This window comes from Saccopteryx bilineata, chromosome 1 (assembly GCF_036850765.1).
Source record: "Saccopteryx bilineata isolate mSacBil1 chromosome 1, mSacBil1_pri_phased_curated, whole genome shotgun sequence".
Taxonomy (NCBI): Eukaryota; Metazoa; Chordata; class Mammalia; order Chiroptera; family Emballonuridae; genus Saccopteryx; species Saccopteryx bilineata.
Window position 1 is genome coordinate 149,488,909 of NC_089490.1, and position 14,720 is coordinate 149,503,628.

The following is a 14,720-nucleotide window of genomic DNA, read 5'->3' on the forward strand; positions in this document are numbered from 1 at the left end:
AGGCAGAATTCCTAAGGCTGACCTGGTTTCTAGGCCCTGCCCTGCTGCATTCCTCTAGCCTCTGTGAATCTTAACAGCTTTCTTAACCACTCTGAACCTAAACTCTGACTGCCAACAGAAATCCTTAATGTAGTGTGCTACCCACCTTCCCGTGCATTGTTTGTGAAGTGCAGCCCAGGCTTCATTAAGCTCTTGGTGTTGGACGTGGAAGCTGCCTCCAGATACTGCCATCGCCAGTAGCCTTGCTAGAAATAGAAACATTCTTATAGCTAAAGCCACCATTGTTTCTCTGGAATACCAAACCACTTCTGAGTGCAGAGGCACCACATCTTCAAGAGCAGAAAGTTATTTTGAGTTGTATTTTTTTTATTCCAAATTGCATATTGGGGTCCCAGAGATGTGGGTTTGAGTCCTGGCCTGAGCACAGCAATAGCCATGTTGTGCTGTCCCCTAGCCTGAGTTTCCACATCTGTAAACCGGGGGCTGTAGACTAGCGTGACTGCTGCGGTGGCCCTTAGCCTTGTGTAGTTCGCTGTTAGTACTGCAGGGTGAGCTGTTGCTCCTGGTTCTTTATTTTATTTTATTTTATTTTTGTATTTTTCTGAAGCTAGAAACGGGGAGAGACAGTCGGACAGACTCCCGCATGCACCCGGCCGGGATCCACCCGGCACGCCCACCAGGGGGCGATGCTCTGCCCCTCTGGGGCGTCGCTCTGTTGCGACCAGAGCCACTCTAGCGCCTGGGGCAGAGGCCAAGGAGCCATCCCCAACGCCTGGGCCATCTTTGCTCCAATGGAGCCTCGGCTGCGGGAGGGGGAGAGAGAGACAGAGAGGAAGGAGAGGGGAAGGGGTGGAGAAGCAGATGGGCGCTTCTCCTGTGTGCCCTGGCCGGGAATCGAACCCGGGACTTCTGCACGCCAGGCCGACGCTCTACTACTGAGCCAACTGGCCAGGGCCGCTCCTGGTTCTTGAATGAAATGGAGACGTTGCAGCACAGTTACTGAGAGCACTCACTCTTGTAGGTATGCCAAGTTGGACAGTGATTACATGGTCATCCTTGACCAAAGATGGCCTGAGTTTATTTTAGTTGGATTGAATTGGTTTTGCTGAATCTCTATAGGGACAGGGGGTATGCCTCAGAAGCCACTCTGTGCCCTTGACCCCGATGACCAGCCTGTGTAGGCTGGTTCAGGTCAGCCTAGAGATGAGGCTGTGCCTCCTTTGCCCACCTGCACAGTGTCCTTAACATTGTGTTTTTCTTACCTCTGTTTACCAGGTTGGACCTGTACCGAGCCTCAGGGAAATTCGAGCTCCTTGATAGAATTTTACCCAAACTTCGTGCCACCAACCATAAAGTGCTGCTCTTCTGTCAGATGACCTCCCTCATGACAATCATGGAAGATTATTTTGCTTATCGTGGCTTTAAATACCTCAGACTCGATGGTGAGTATGAATGACCAAGAGAAGACATTTCTTTTTTTTTTTTTTTTTTTTTTTACAGAGACAGAGAGTCAGAGAGAGGGATAGACAAGGACAGACAGACAGGAACGGAGAGATGAGAAGCATCAATCTTAAGTTTTCCGTTGTGTGTTGCAACACCTTAGCTGTTCATCGATTGCTTTCTCATATGTGCCTTGACTGCGGGCCTTCAGCAGACCGAGTAACCCCTTGCTCGAGCCAGAGACCTTGAGCTCAAGCCAGTGAACTTTTGCTCCAACCAGATGAGCCTGCGCTCAAGTTGGAGACCTCAGGGTCTCGAACCTGGGTCTTCCGCATCCCAGTCCAACACTATCCACTGCACCACCGCCTAGTCAGGCGAGAAGACATTTCTTAAGGGTCCTCATTATCCACTGCTGCCAAAGCTCCTGGTCAGTATGCGCTCCCTTGCAAGGCAGGATGAGGCCCAGAGACTGGGAGTACTGGCAGGAGTGAACGTAGCAGCATGCTTACTTACGCAGGCTTCAGACTGGGCGGGAGGGCTCTAGAAGCACTATTGCTGGATCAGGCATGGTGGTACCCCATGACCTAGGGGAGTGGCTGGATCTTGGCATTACAACATTGCGCCCAGTGGTTAAAGGGGTACCCAGCAGTCCTGTTTTGTTTGGAAGTGTGCATAAAGAAAAAAACCTTGATAGGCTCACGTAACTGAACCCCAAGTGCTACCTTGCTTTAGGTACAGCTGGATCCAGGTGTCCAGATGATATTGGAAGGGCTTTTCCGAACCTCTTGGCTCCTTTCTCTTCCAGCATCCTCTCCAGGCTTCCCTTCTGCCTGCTTTGTCCCCGGTAGAGAGACAGTCCGTTACTTCCCCAGAGGTCCAGGGCTGCTGTGAGCCACATGCCCATCTCCACTCCCATGAGGATGTGGAGCTGTCACTGGTCAGGCCTGGAGCTGGGATAAGGCTTGTGCCTGCCAAAACCTTGAGCACTGAGGGTGGGAAAGAGAGGGAAGGAAGCAGGGGTGAGAGCAGCAAGACCCCCTGCAGGCAGTACTTGTGACCCCTACTCTCATGGGAAGTTCTGCATTCCTGGGAACTTGGGACTGGAGGGGGCTGAGTGCAATGCTGATAGCATGCAGAACATGTGATGTGACATGTCAGCTGGCCAAGCCGGCTCTAGAGGGAGTCTCCGTTCTCTGTCAGATGGCAGGAATGAATAGGGTTCATGAGAAAAATGAACTTGGGAACCACTGGGGTGAACATGGTTAAGCAGGTTTCTTCATTCCCCACTGAGATCCTCAGTATCTTTAAGCATTTTGCCAAGTCCATCTCCATGACTGGGCACCTTAGACCTTTTTATCCGTTTTGTCTCTCACTGTGCATCTTGTGGGACTGTGGTTTCATAGACCACGGACTATGGATGCCAGGCTGATTAATTGGTCTCTGCCCTCCCTGCCTCTACCCAGAACTTGCCCCGAATCTTGCCTTCCTCAGCCTGTTCTTGGAATTCTGTCCAGTGCAACCTTTAAAAACACAAATCTGATTGTATATCTCACCCTGCCCCTCTGTGCCTTCACCTGTCCAGCTGCCTTTCCATCCTATGAGAGGACCTGTTCTTTTCTGTGTCACCATCTCAACCCACCCAAAGGAGAGGCCGTATTTGGAAAGCATGTTCTCACCCACCCCAGTGTCCATCTACCTACCTCTTTTTTCTTTTTCTTCCATAACAAGAGTTCTCTTCATAAGGATGAGGACTTTGTGACTTAGGTATGTTTCATCCCAGTGGCCTCTCATGCTCTCTGCCGCATGGGTGAAGAATGGAGAAAGGGTGGGGGCTCAGTGACACACTGTGAAAACTGGAACCTTCCATCATCAGAGTGGTAAGGTGGGGCACAGGCCAGGCATCTGGGGAGGTGGCCTTCCTCCTGCCCCTGCCCCACTTGAGGTCTCAGCCCCTCAGATCTGCTGCAGCTGTAGGTATATCAGGAACGCAGGCTCCAGCTGGCAGCAGGCCTTTGCACTGTTCGTTGGGATATGTAGTTGAGTGACAGGAAGTGTTTAATTTTTGTTTCATCACCAGAAATAGTTCCTAAGTTTGCCAAAGCATCTTTGCTCTGAGTTGGCAGCAACATGAGGAGCCTAGATATCTCTCTGACACTCCTGATGCTAAAGATCTTATCCAAGAATTCCTGTAATTCTTGGAAGCCTGTCCTGTCCAAAGGGATGCAAGTGCCTGGTATAAGGCTCCTCTGTGTTTGCTTGTAGATGATTCTCTCTGTCAGCCAAAAAATTCCATTGCAGTAGGGTTGAAGGCAGGCTCTTAGCCTCTGGCCAGTTTCTTATTTCAGTTTTTTGGGATGCAGTGTTAGCAACATTAACTGGGCAGGCAGGGGATAGTGGTAACAGTAGCACTGTTGTGGCAGCCCTTGTTGCCTGGATGTTTGCTGGGCTTCAGCCCCGACCTGGTCTAGTTCTTACATCACTCCCAGTTTATATGGAGGAGGCACAGCCATCCCTGTAGGGCTCATTCTCACCTGGGGTGAGAGAGCATCATTCAGTACTGTCACTGTAAATCCGAGTTACTCACTAATTCCATCTCAGGGCCATGAGTTGAACAAGGGTGACCGTGGCTCAGGTAGCCCCTGTGATTCATGTGCGTGTGCGATCTCTGGTCTCCAACATAGGTGTCCCTCTGTGTCTCTACTTACTACTACCTACCCCCCCATCTCCAGTCACCCACTAACCCTGTTCTCCTTGCCACCTGGTAGGAACCACAAAAGCGGAAGATCGGGGCATGCTGCTGAAGACCTTCAACGAGCCAGGCTCTGAGTATTTCATCTTTCTGCTCAGCACCCGGGCCGGTGGGCTCGGCCTGAACCTCCAGTCAGCCGACACTGTGATCATTTTTGACAGTGACTGGAACCCTCACCAGGTACAAGCTGCTGGCACCCTGAGGGAGAGGCTTGAGGCCTTGGGGAGACCCTGTCCACTATCATGAGTGCCACTGGCTTTCTTGGCATCTCCCAGGCCCAGGAGCAGCATCAACAGCACCTACAACTAAGAAAGTCCTGGTATTTACAGATGTTAAAGTGGAGCCTGACCAGGCAGTGGTGCAGTGGATAGAGCGTCGGACTGGGATGCGGAGGACCCAAATTCGAGACCTGGAGGTCACCAGCTTGAGTGCGGGCTCATCTGGTTTGAGCAAAGCTCACCAGCTTGGACCCAAGGTCGCTGGCTCGAACAAGGGGTTACTCAGTCTGCTGAAGGCCCGCAGTCAAGGCACATATGAGAAAGCAATCAATGAACAACTAAGGTGTCACAACGAAAAACTGATGATTGATGCTTCTCATCTCTCTCCGTTCCTGTCTGTCTGTCCCTATATATCCCTCTCTCTGACTCTCTCTTTGTTAAAAAAAAAAAAAAAAAAAAATTTTTTTTTTTTTTTCAAAAGAAAGTGGAAATGCCCCAATGCTATTAGCAGGCAGTGATCACTGCTTCAGTGTTGCACTCTCTCACTTGTGTAAACATTTGGGGTGTAGTTTTGCATTTTGGATACTGCTGCTCTGTCTCTTACCCTTGGTGTATATCTTCCTCGGGGGCACATGCTGGTAGATACCAAGGATGAGATGTTTTATAGATAATGATCATTTTAAAATATTCAACTTTTTTCTGTTTTATTATAAAATAACTTTTTTAATGCAAATATCAATAACTCATAGTAATGTAGAGTCCACTTTCCCCTTCCTCACCCATTTGCTCTTCTCTGAGAGTATGCTAGCATCTAATCTGTGTGTTCTCTTTTTCCCAAAAATACAGCATGTTCCAGGACATACCCCTTCCCTTAGCAGCTGGTGTGTTAACTCTGTGAGCACACTGGGTCTCCACCCAGCCATTAGTCAGCTGCTGGCTGTCCCAGCCTATGATGGCCTCAAGACCATCAAAGTCCAGTTATCAGGCTCTGGGTTTCTGTTTCATGGCATGACCACTGGTCCTTCTGTGGGATCCCTATTTTCCTCTCTCAAGAGCACCAGCCAGGTCAACCCTGAGAAAGGGGAGTGCTTGGTCCATGAGTATGTCCCCTTTCATGACATAGTTGCTTCTTGCCCAAGTGGCCTCCAGATTGTCCCCTAGGTTTATCTCCCACCGACGGGGTGTGAGTATGCCCTTACCACAGCCTGGCAGCCTCTGTTAACCCATCTGATGGCCAGATATGCTGGCTGTTTGCTAGTGTCCCTTTGTACTGTCAGCTTACGGAGTACTTCCTACCTGGACCTTGCTAGCTGGCCAGTTTCCCAAGAGATGGTTGGGGAGTGCCTCTCCTGTTAGCAAGCAGACAGCAGGCAGAGGCTCCTGTGGAGCCCTGTCCTCCCTGTGTCACATGAGAGGCCACTAAGCTCACTGCAGGGCCTAGAAGCTGTCATCAAGTGCCGGCCCTGCCAGGAATTATACTGGCCACACCAAGTGCAGAGCAGTGGACACAGGGTACTCTTGTCTCCAACCGGGTGTGGCCTCTGGCGCCCCCATTGGGTGCTAATTTTGAGTTCAGCCCCACGCAGCACCAGTCCCCAGGCACAGGATTTCATGGGAGTGATGATTCAAATAGTGTTGGCAATCATGACTGTCACTTTATGGGAGCTCCTCGACACTTTGCACTGGGCTGACGCCCGTTTGCTCCCCTCTCACACAATAGCTAGGAGAGGGGCTTGGATCAACACAGTGATTCCTAAGGTTCAGAGATGTTGGACTCAGGCCCAGTTACATAGCCAGGAAGTGCTAGGGTTCACAACCAAGGCAGGTATTGCCAACATTCTGTCCAGCTTTGCCTTCCTCCCCCATCCTGTCATCGATACCTTATATGTATGGTGCAGCCACACGGAGCGCAGAGCCCTCCTGGGGCAGGCTAGGGGAGCTGTGCAGCTGTGACAGGAGCTCCTTGGTAATAGAACCACCCCAGGGGTTGTCCTCCAAATCTGTGCTGTCTTCTTGAGCATTTCTCAAACCTCACTAAGGTAGAAAGTGGCACTTCTGCATGAACTCAGGATGAAATCATCCTGACACAGGCTCCATGTCCTGTACCTAACCCCAGTCACCCAGTTGCTTGTCGGGGCTGGCAGGATGGCCAGGCAGGAGGCAGGCACACAGTAATCAGAAGGCCCCCACCTTTCCCAGTGGCTTCGCAAGGTCAGCTTCCCCTTAAAACTCTAAAGAACTTGCTTGGTCCTCACCAATGTCTCTTCCCCAGGACCTGCAAGCGCAGGACCGAGCCCACCGCATCGGGCAGCAAAACGAGGTGCGCGTGCTCCGCCTCTGCACAGTCAACAGCGTGGAGGAGAAGATTCTGGCCGCGGCCAAGTACAAGCTCAATGTCGACCAGAAGGTGATCCAGGCTGGCATGTTTGACCAGAAGTCCTCCAGCCATGAGAGGCGCGCCTTCCTGCAGGCCATCCTGGAGCATGAGGAGCAGGATGAGGTGAGGGCAGTGCCGGCCCCGACCCCCTCCCCAGCGTGAGTGGTGAATGCATGAGCGGCTTTCTTTTTTTTTTTTTTACCTTTTTTGCACTCATTTTTTTTTTTGCATCCCTTTGGAGTAAAGGGAGTGTGGGCTGAAAGGAAAGAGGATGAGTACTTGCTTTTTCTTTGAAGTGGTTTTTTTTTTCTAAACTGCTGGTGAAAGATGCCGGATTGACAGCCCTGGAGACTGAAGTCCTCTATTTATCCACAGAGCAGACACTGCAGCACGGGCAGCGGCAGTGCCAGCTTCGCCCACACTGCCCCTCCGCCAGCGGGCGTCAACCCCGACTTGGAGGAGCCACCTCTAAAGGTGAGAGGGGTAGTTCAGTCTCCATGCCCATTCAATCCTCGGCTTCTCGGCTGAGATGGCCAGCAAGGCCCCTGATCCCACGGAGCGTGCGTGTGCGTGTGCGTGTGTGCCTCTCGCTGCCGTGTGGGTCCCCATCCACCGCAGCCGGACTGGGACCACCAGCTCATTTCCCATGGATGCCGCCGCTCGCCTCTGAGCCCGGCCGCCGCCCACCGTGGCCTCTCCACCCTCAAACTAACCACGTGAAATCTTGTAGGAAGAAGACGAAGTGCCCGACGATGAGACCGTGAATCAGATGATTGCCCGGCATGAAGAAGAATTTGACCTATTCATGGTAAGTGCCACAGGCAAGATAGAGGTGGCGTTTCTGCCCAGCACAACTTTAGGGAGCTCCACCCACATGAATCTGGGAGCCTGGAGGGGTTCACATGCTCCTCCCTGACAACTTCAAACAGCAAAACCTCAGTGACAATAATGGAGCGGCCACACAGTGCCTTCTAACTGACCCATCTTCCATGTTCTAAGAGTGTCAGAGGGATAGTGGGACACGTGCCCAGCCCTCCCATTTGTGGCCCTCAGACCCCAAGTGCCTGTCCTCCTGAGTTTTCTGTCCTTGAGGCTCTCTTTCAGAGAGTATTAATACTGTCCAAAGCCAAGGGACTAGTGAGGAGCTTGGTTACCAATACTGCTTGCGATGGGAAACGTGGAATTAGGTAAGGTCTTGGCCCCAGCAGGCCTTGTGCCTCCTGGCAAGGCTATACCTTGAAGCTGCCACCCCAGTTAGGCCCCCCTTCTGCGGCCATTCCACTCTTTCCAGTGTTCTCTGCCCCTAAAACAGAGCCTGTAGCCAGGAACTGACGTAGGAGCCAGGTCACCTTGGCCATAGCAATACCCGGAGCTGCTACTTAAATACTGTTGTGGCATTGGTCCCCAAAGCCAAGAAACAATCTCTTGTCAACATGCCCCTTGAGTGTCCTGCGGCTCTCCCTGTGCTGACACCTCCTCCTCTGTCCCCACCCTCCCCTTGCTCCCCAGCGCATGGACCTAGACCGCAGGCGGGAAGAAGCTCGCAACCCCAAGAGGAAGCCGCGCCTGATGGAGGAGGATGAGCTCCCCTCATGGATCATAAAGGACGACGCCGAGGTGGAGCGGTTGACCTGTGAGGAGGAAGAGGAGAAAATGTTTGGCCGTGGCTCTCGCCACCGCAAGGAAGTGGACTACAGCGACTCGCTGACCGAGAAGCAGTGGCTCAAGGTACATGCCAGAGAGGGCCGGCGAAGGGCAGGTTGGGGGAGGAGAGACTCAGCCACTGTGATGCTGTGACTCTGCCTTTGTGTGAAACCTGAGCAGGTTCCCTTTGGCTGTTCTTGGTTTTCATTTATGACAGCAGTACTTCTGACATGGGGTCAGGTTTGCTCAGTTCCTCCTGACCAGATGCAGGAAGGAGCACCAGCGCCATGACCACACAGCTCACAACTCACTGCTGAGTGTGACTGACCATTTCAGGTGTGAGGTTTCACATCTTCGTGAGATTAAAGTAAAACATTGCCGATCTCAGCAGGTGCAGTTTTCCTGCATGCCTGTACATAGGAAACACAGCTACAGACTAGTGAGTATCCAGTCTCCCTGCATGGCGATCGGAAGTGCTACCGGGTCAGACTGCCCCGCTTGGGACATATCACCCCCATAGCACATCATCCCTAGGACCTGGACTCCTGGTCAGGCTTGGAGCAGGGAGTGAGCTGCTGACAAGACTGGCAGCCACAGCTGCTCATAGAGGTGACATGAGCACCCATTTTCAGCAGGTGGCACTCAGTCCCAGCCCAGGGCCCACTGCATCTACACTGGGGTTACGGTGTTAAATCAGACACCTCTTCATGTTCGGGGCTGTGAGTGCAGAGGTGATGATTAGAAAAATCCAACCTGGAAGTTGTTTCATAAAGATGTCCCTGAAGCAACACTTCCCAGAAGGTAGGTAGTAGCTTTTGCTGCACCCTGCTGAGTGCCACATCCCAAAATGAGAGATGCTGCCTGTGGTCATATACCTGGGGTTCCCCTGGATTAACTGCTACCTGGTCCCTGCCTGGGAGCTCAGACAACTCCATACTTGTGAAGTCGCCTGCTGAGCTGTGCATGAGAGGGGCATTGAAACATACCAGGGAGCCATGCGGACCTTTACATGGGGCAGGCAGTGGGTCTTGTTTTCTGGCCCAGGGCCCCAGGGCCAAGAAGAAGACTCCCGACGAGGGAACTTGTACTCTATTACAGATCCATAACAGCTTCCATGGAATGTCACCAGTTTCACTTTTTTGAGACAGTCATTGCCTTTGCCCAGATGCTAATAATATTTTGTTTACATGTTTTTGAGGTGTAATTTATATACCGGGGTCCCCAAACTTTTTACACAGGGGGCCAGTTCACTGTCCTTCAGATCGTTGGAGGGCCAGACTATTAAAAAAATTATGAATAAATCCCTATGCACACTGCACATATCTTATTTTAAAGTAAAAAAACAAAATGGGAACAAATACAATATTTTAAATAAAGAACAAGTAAATTTAAATCAACAAACTGACCAGTATTTCAATGGGAACTATGCTCCTCTCACTGACCACCAATAAAAGAGGTGCCCCTTCCAGAAGTGTGGCATGGACCGGATAAATGGCCTTGGGGCCACATGCGGCCGGCAGGCCATAGTTTGGGGACCCCTGTAATATATATACTGTAGAATTCAACCATTTAAGATGTACAAGTCAACGGTTTTCACTGTGTTTACAGAGCCATGCAGCTGCTCTCACAAATCAATTTTAGACCATCCTAATCATCCCAGAGGAAGTCGTTTTCTCCTTAGCTGTCTTTCCATCCTTTTATTTCCCTTAGCCCTTGATAGTCACCCTATTCTGAATATTTCGTATGAAAAGAAGCATGCAATATGTGATCCTTTGATGTTCAGCTTCTTTCACTAGACAAAATATTTTCGAGGGTTACCCATGCTGTAAGCACATATTTCTTTTCAAGGTTGAGTCATATTTTGAATCAAATGGATATACTGCATTTTGTTTTCAATTCATCAGTTGATGGACACTTGGGTTGTTTCTACTTTTTGGCTATTTATTGTGAATAATTCTGTGAACATTTGTGTACAAGTTTTTGTGAGGGCATATGTTTTGATTTATCTCAGGTTTCAAGTATATACCTAGAAGTGGAATTGCTAGATCATGTGGTAATTCTGTGATTAACCTTTTGAGTAACTAGGATCTGCCAAAGGGTTCTTCAGAGCAGCTGCACCATTTTACATTCTTATTAGCAGAACAGGAGGGCATTTCTCCGCATACTTGTTAATACTTGTTATTTGGTTTTTTGGGATTTTTTGTTTGTTTTTAGCTATTCTAATGGTATAAAGTAGCTCTTTGTGGTTTTGAATTTATTTCCCTGGTGGCTAATGGCATTGAGCTTTTCATGTACTTATTGGCCACTTGCATGTCTTTTCTACAAGTCTCTTACCTGATGTGTGATTTGCAAATATTTTCTCCTTTGCTGTGGGTTATCTTCTTTTAGTGTCATAGCGTCCTTTGGAGCACCCAGGATTTTAATTTTGATGAAATCCAGTTAATCTGTTTTTCTCTTATTGATTGTCCTTTGGTATTATGGCTAAGAATCCATCACCAAATGCAAAATCACTAATAAGATTTACCCCTAATTTTAAGGAAGAGTTTGAGAGTTTTAGCTTTTACATAAATGGTATCATTACATGATATGATTTTTGTATATGGCAAAAAGTTAGGTCCAACTTCATTCTTTTACGTGTGGCTATTCAGTTTTCCCAGCACCATTTGTTGAAAAGACTAAGAATTTACACATTGAGCACATGCCTTTTTGTATGTTGTACTCAATAAAATTTACATTAATAAAGAATTCATTTGCTCAAAACAGGCACTTGACTCTCTTAGTGGTGGATGTATAGCTGACACCACTCTTTTGACAGCTACTTTGATACCATATGTGCCAAAATCCTTCAGAATGTTCCTGGCTCTTGCCTTGCTGACAAAGGGACCAGAGACCCTGGTTTTAGATATCCCTAGGGCTGCTATAACAATTATCACAAATGTGGTGGCTTAAAACAACAGTAATTTATTCTCTCACAGTTCCGGAAGGCTGGGAGTCTGAAACCCAGGTGTTACCAGAGTCCCATTCCCTCTGAAGGCTCTAGGGGAGGATTCTTCTTTGCCTCTTTCAGCTTGTGGTGTCCCTGGCATTCCTTGGCTTGTAGCCACATCATTCCACTCTGCCTCTGTCTTGACATCACCTCTCCCCTGTGTCTCTCTGTGTGGCCTTCTCTGTCTCTCATAAGGTCTCTCTCATTGGATTTGGGGCCCACCATAACACAGGATGGACTCATCTTGCTTAATTTTTAAGTAATTACATCTGCAAAGATCCTATTTCCAGATAAGATCACATTCTGAGGTTCTAGGTAGATATGAATTTTGGGGAACAGTATTTAACCTACTCCCCTGGGCCTACAGTATACACCCTGGCCCATGCCAACTTCCATTCAGTCCTTCCTGCTGCCGCATGCCCTCCGTGACGTTCCTTTGACCTGGATGCCTTTACCTCCCCCACCCTTCAGTTCTCAGCTTCAGTATCACCTCCTCTAGGAAGCTCTCCCTGACCCCTAAGCAGGACATGTTTGCTTCACAATCAGAGCCACACTCACCCTTCTTCCTGCCACTTGACATGGTTGAAATTTGTCTGATTAGTATCCGTCTGGTTTCGTTTGCCGTTTTGTCCTTAGTGCCAGGCCCCCTGCCCAGCTCATCATCACAGCCAGTAAATGAGAGAGACAAGTGACCAGCCATCCTTTGGGTCCAGGCCCCACTTTCTATTCCAAGCTGCCTTCGAAACTGGACTTCCCTTTTTTTATTTTCAAGGATAAATGTACAAGTTATCCTTCAGAATGAATAAATTGGAATCATTTTTAAATTAATATTGTTCTCATTCATGTCCCTTTAACTCAGCAGTTTCACTTTTAGGAATCTACCAAAAAGACAGCTGTCAGTCATGGCATTGCTTAGAACCAAATAATGCCCGCACCAAATAATGGAAATAACCCAAATGCCTATCAACAGAGCCCTTTGTGCAATTAAATACTAAACAGCCATTACAAATTATGTTGCAGAAAAACGGCAGGAAATACATCCGGTATATAGTAAGCAAAAACATGAGTCATGATATGGTACGTGGGTATATGATTTCTTGCTTTCTCAATGGTGCACAAGCATGTGTGAAGGGTAGAGAGATCCTGGTGCTGGTTGGTGGTGGTGGCTGCACACAATGTGAATGTACATAATGCCACTGAGCTGTGCACTTAGAATCTGTTTTACCCCGAATTAAAAGAAAAATTAAGATGCAGTGAATCCAGAGCACAAGTGTTAACAATGTCACTTCTGGGTGGAGGGATTACACGAGTCCATTCCACAGGCTCCCACAGTGAAGATAGGACTCTTTAGTTCATAAGCATCATATAAACCTGTGTTTGTGAAGGACGGGCGTGGGCAGGGTGTGCTCTAGGGAGGTAGAGCTGGCCTGTGAGAGCCATGGTGTGTGTCCGCCCCAGCCAGACCCCACGGGTTTGAGCTGCGGCCTCTGCCTGTCAACCTCGGTGCTGGCTGTCCTATTTTACCACTATTGACCCTGAAGGCCATCGAGGAGGGCACGCTGGAGGAGATCGAAGAGGAGGTCCGGCAGAAGAAATCATCGCGGAAACGCAAGCGAGACAGCGATGCCGGCTCCTCCACCCCGACCACCAGCACCCGCAGCCGTGACAAGGATGAGGAGAGTAAGAAGCAAAAGAAACGCGGGCGGCCACCTGCTGAGAAGCTCTCCCCCAACCCACCCAACCTTACCAAGAAGATGAAGAAGATTGTGGATGCTGTGATCAAGTATAAGGACAGGTAAGCTGAGGGATGGGGCAGGCGGGCAGACGCTGGGGTCCTCAGAGGTGCCTTGCGTGGCCTCCTATGTGCCTGTGAGCCCGTAATTGGCTCAGTCATTCCACAAACATTGGCTGAGTCTCTTGTGTCGCAGTGCCCCTGCCCTTGTGAAACTGGCATTCTGGAAAAAGGAAGCACATGAGTAGTATCAGCACGAGGAGAGGGAAGTCAGTGTGATGGCGAGGCAGAGGAGCCCTGAGGAAAACAGGTCTGGGAAAGAGTCTCCAGCAGAGGCAACAGCAGGTGGTAGCCCCAGGTTGAGGGCTGACCCACTGATTAGAGATTAGCAAGTAGGAGACGGGATCTATGCTGTGATGGGCGCTGATCTCATGGCCAGTGGTCTCTAGTGGAGGCTGGAGTTGCTGGACCAGGGAGGGTATGACTTTCTCTCTGTAGGCTCCCCCATCCTCACTGCATTGTCCCCATATTTGCATGACAAACAAGCCCAGTTTTCACACTAGGCCATCACAGGTCAGCCACATGTTGACTGACCACTCCAGGTACTGTGACCCCCATCCTCACAGGCACCAAATACATGACAGTATGTGCTTTCACTGCAGTGGATTTATTTGTGGATCACAAGTGCCATTTAAATACTAAGGAAAGTAGTTGTTCTCCCACAGCATCCAAGGAAGACTGCACATTCTGCCAGCACAGGGTGGGTTGTGCAGAGCTACAGAAGGTGCCCAGGGACACAAGGTTTGCACCTTGCTCAGATCTCTGCTTGTGCTCTGCTTCCCAGTGTCCTGTTCCACTTTCTGGTGCATACTGGCCAATATGGCTGTCCCCATGCAGAAGGGCTGTACAGCTCGATTTTATAATAGCATTTTGCAGTTAGTCATGAACACAAGAAGGAAGAATTTTCATCTGTATGAGGGAACAGTGTTCAGGTGTGAGCTTGGTGCATCATTTGGAGAGAGTCCTACCAATCCTGAAATATTGGGGGTGGTGACAATTGTGTTATCCACATAAGGATACAAATTGACCTTAAAAGAGAATCTTATCAAAGAGAAACAAATGGCAAACTAAAAAATAGGAATGTGTGAGTTCAATTGCTGGACCTAAAAACGTGTCAATATATATATATATTCTTCTTTTTTTCCAAGTTAGAGGAGGGGAGATAGAGACAGACTCTCCCATGTGCCCTGACCAGGATCCACCTGGCAACCCCTGTCTGGTGCCGATGCTTTGCACATCTGAGGCCATGCTCACAACCAAGCTATTTTTAGTGCCTGAGGCTGAAGCTCCCTAGAGCTATCCTCAGCACTCGGGCCATGCACTTGAACCAATTGAGCCATAGCTGTGGGAGGAGAAGGGGGGGTAGGGATAAAGAAGCAGATGGTCACTTCTGTAGTGTGCCCTGACCAGGAATCAAACCCAGATTATCCATATGTTGGGCTGAGCCTTTACCACTGAGCCAACTGACCAGGGCCAAAACATGTTAATATTGATGCTGATTTACAAACTTCACT

At 49.3% G+C, this 14,720-nt stretch overlaps 1 protein-coding gene across 7 annotated transcripts in view; it reads left to right on the forward strand.

The window, feature by feature from the left end:
* The window catches only part of SMARCA4 (SWI/SNF related, matrix associated, actin dependent regulator of chromatin, subfamily a, member 4), a 101,175-nt gene that overhangs the window by 68,656 nt on the left and 17,799 nt on the right, over positions 1 to 14,720 (forward strand). For 4 of the 7 annotated variants that reach the window (XM_066273597.1, XM_066273615.1, XM_066273619.1 and 1 more), the window contains exons 24-30: positions 1,276 to 1,442; positions 4,206 to 4,369; positions 6,680 to 6,907; positions 7,160 to 7,258; positions 7,515 to 7,592; positions 8,294 to 8,512; positions 12,956 to 13,209. In XM_066273597.1, coding sequence (XP_066129694.1) covers positions 1,276 to 1,442; positions 4,206 to 4,369; positions 6,680 to 6,907; positions 7,160 to 7,258; positions 7,515 to 7,592; positions 8,294 to 8,512; positions 12,956 to 13,209 — 1,209 coding nt within the window. Of the gene's footprint in view, positions 1 to 1,275; positions 1,443 to 4,205; positions 4,370 to 6,679; positions 6,908 to 7,159; positions 7,259 to 7,514; positions 7,593 to 8,293; positions 8,513 to 8,816; positions 9,230 to 12,955; positions 13,210 to 14,720 lie in introns of those variants that run through there. The other 3 variants (XM_066273624.1, XM_066273629.1, XR_010731108.1) reach the window with 2 other exon arrangements.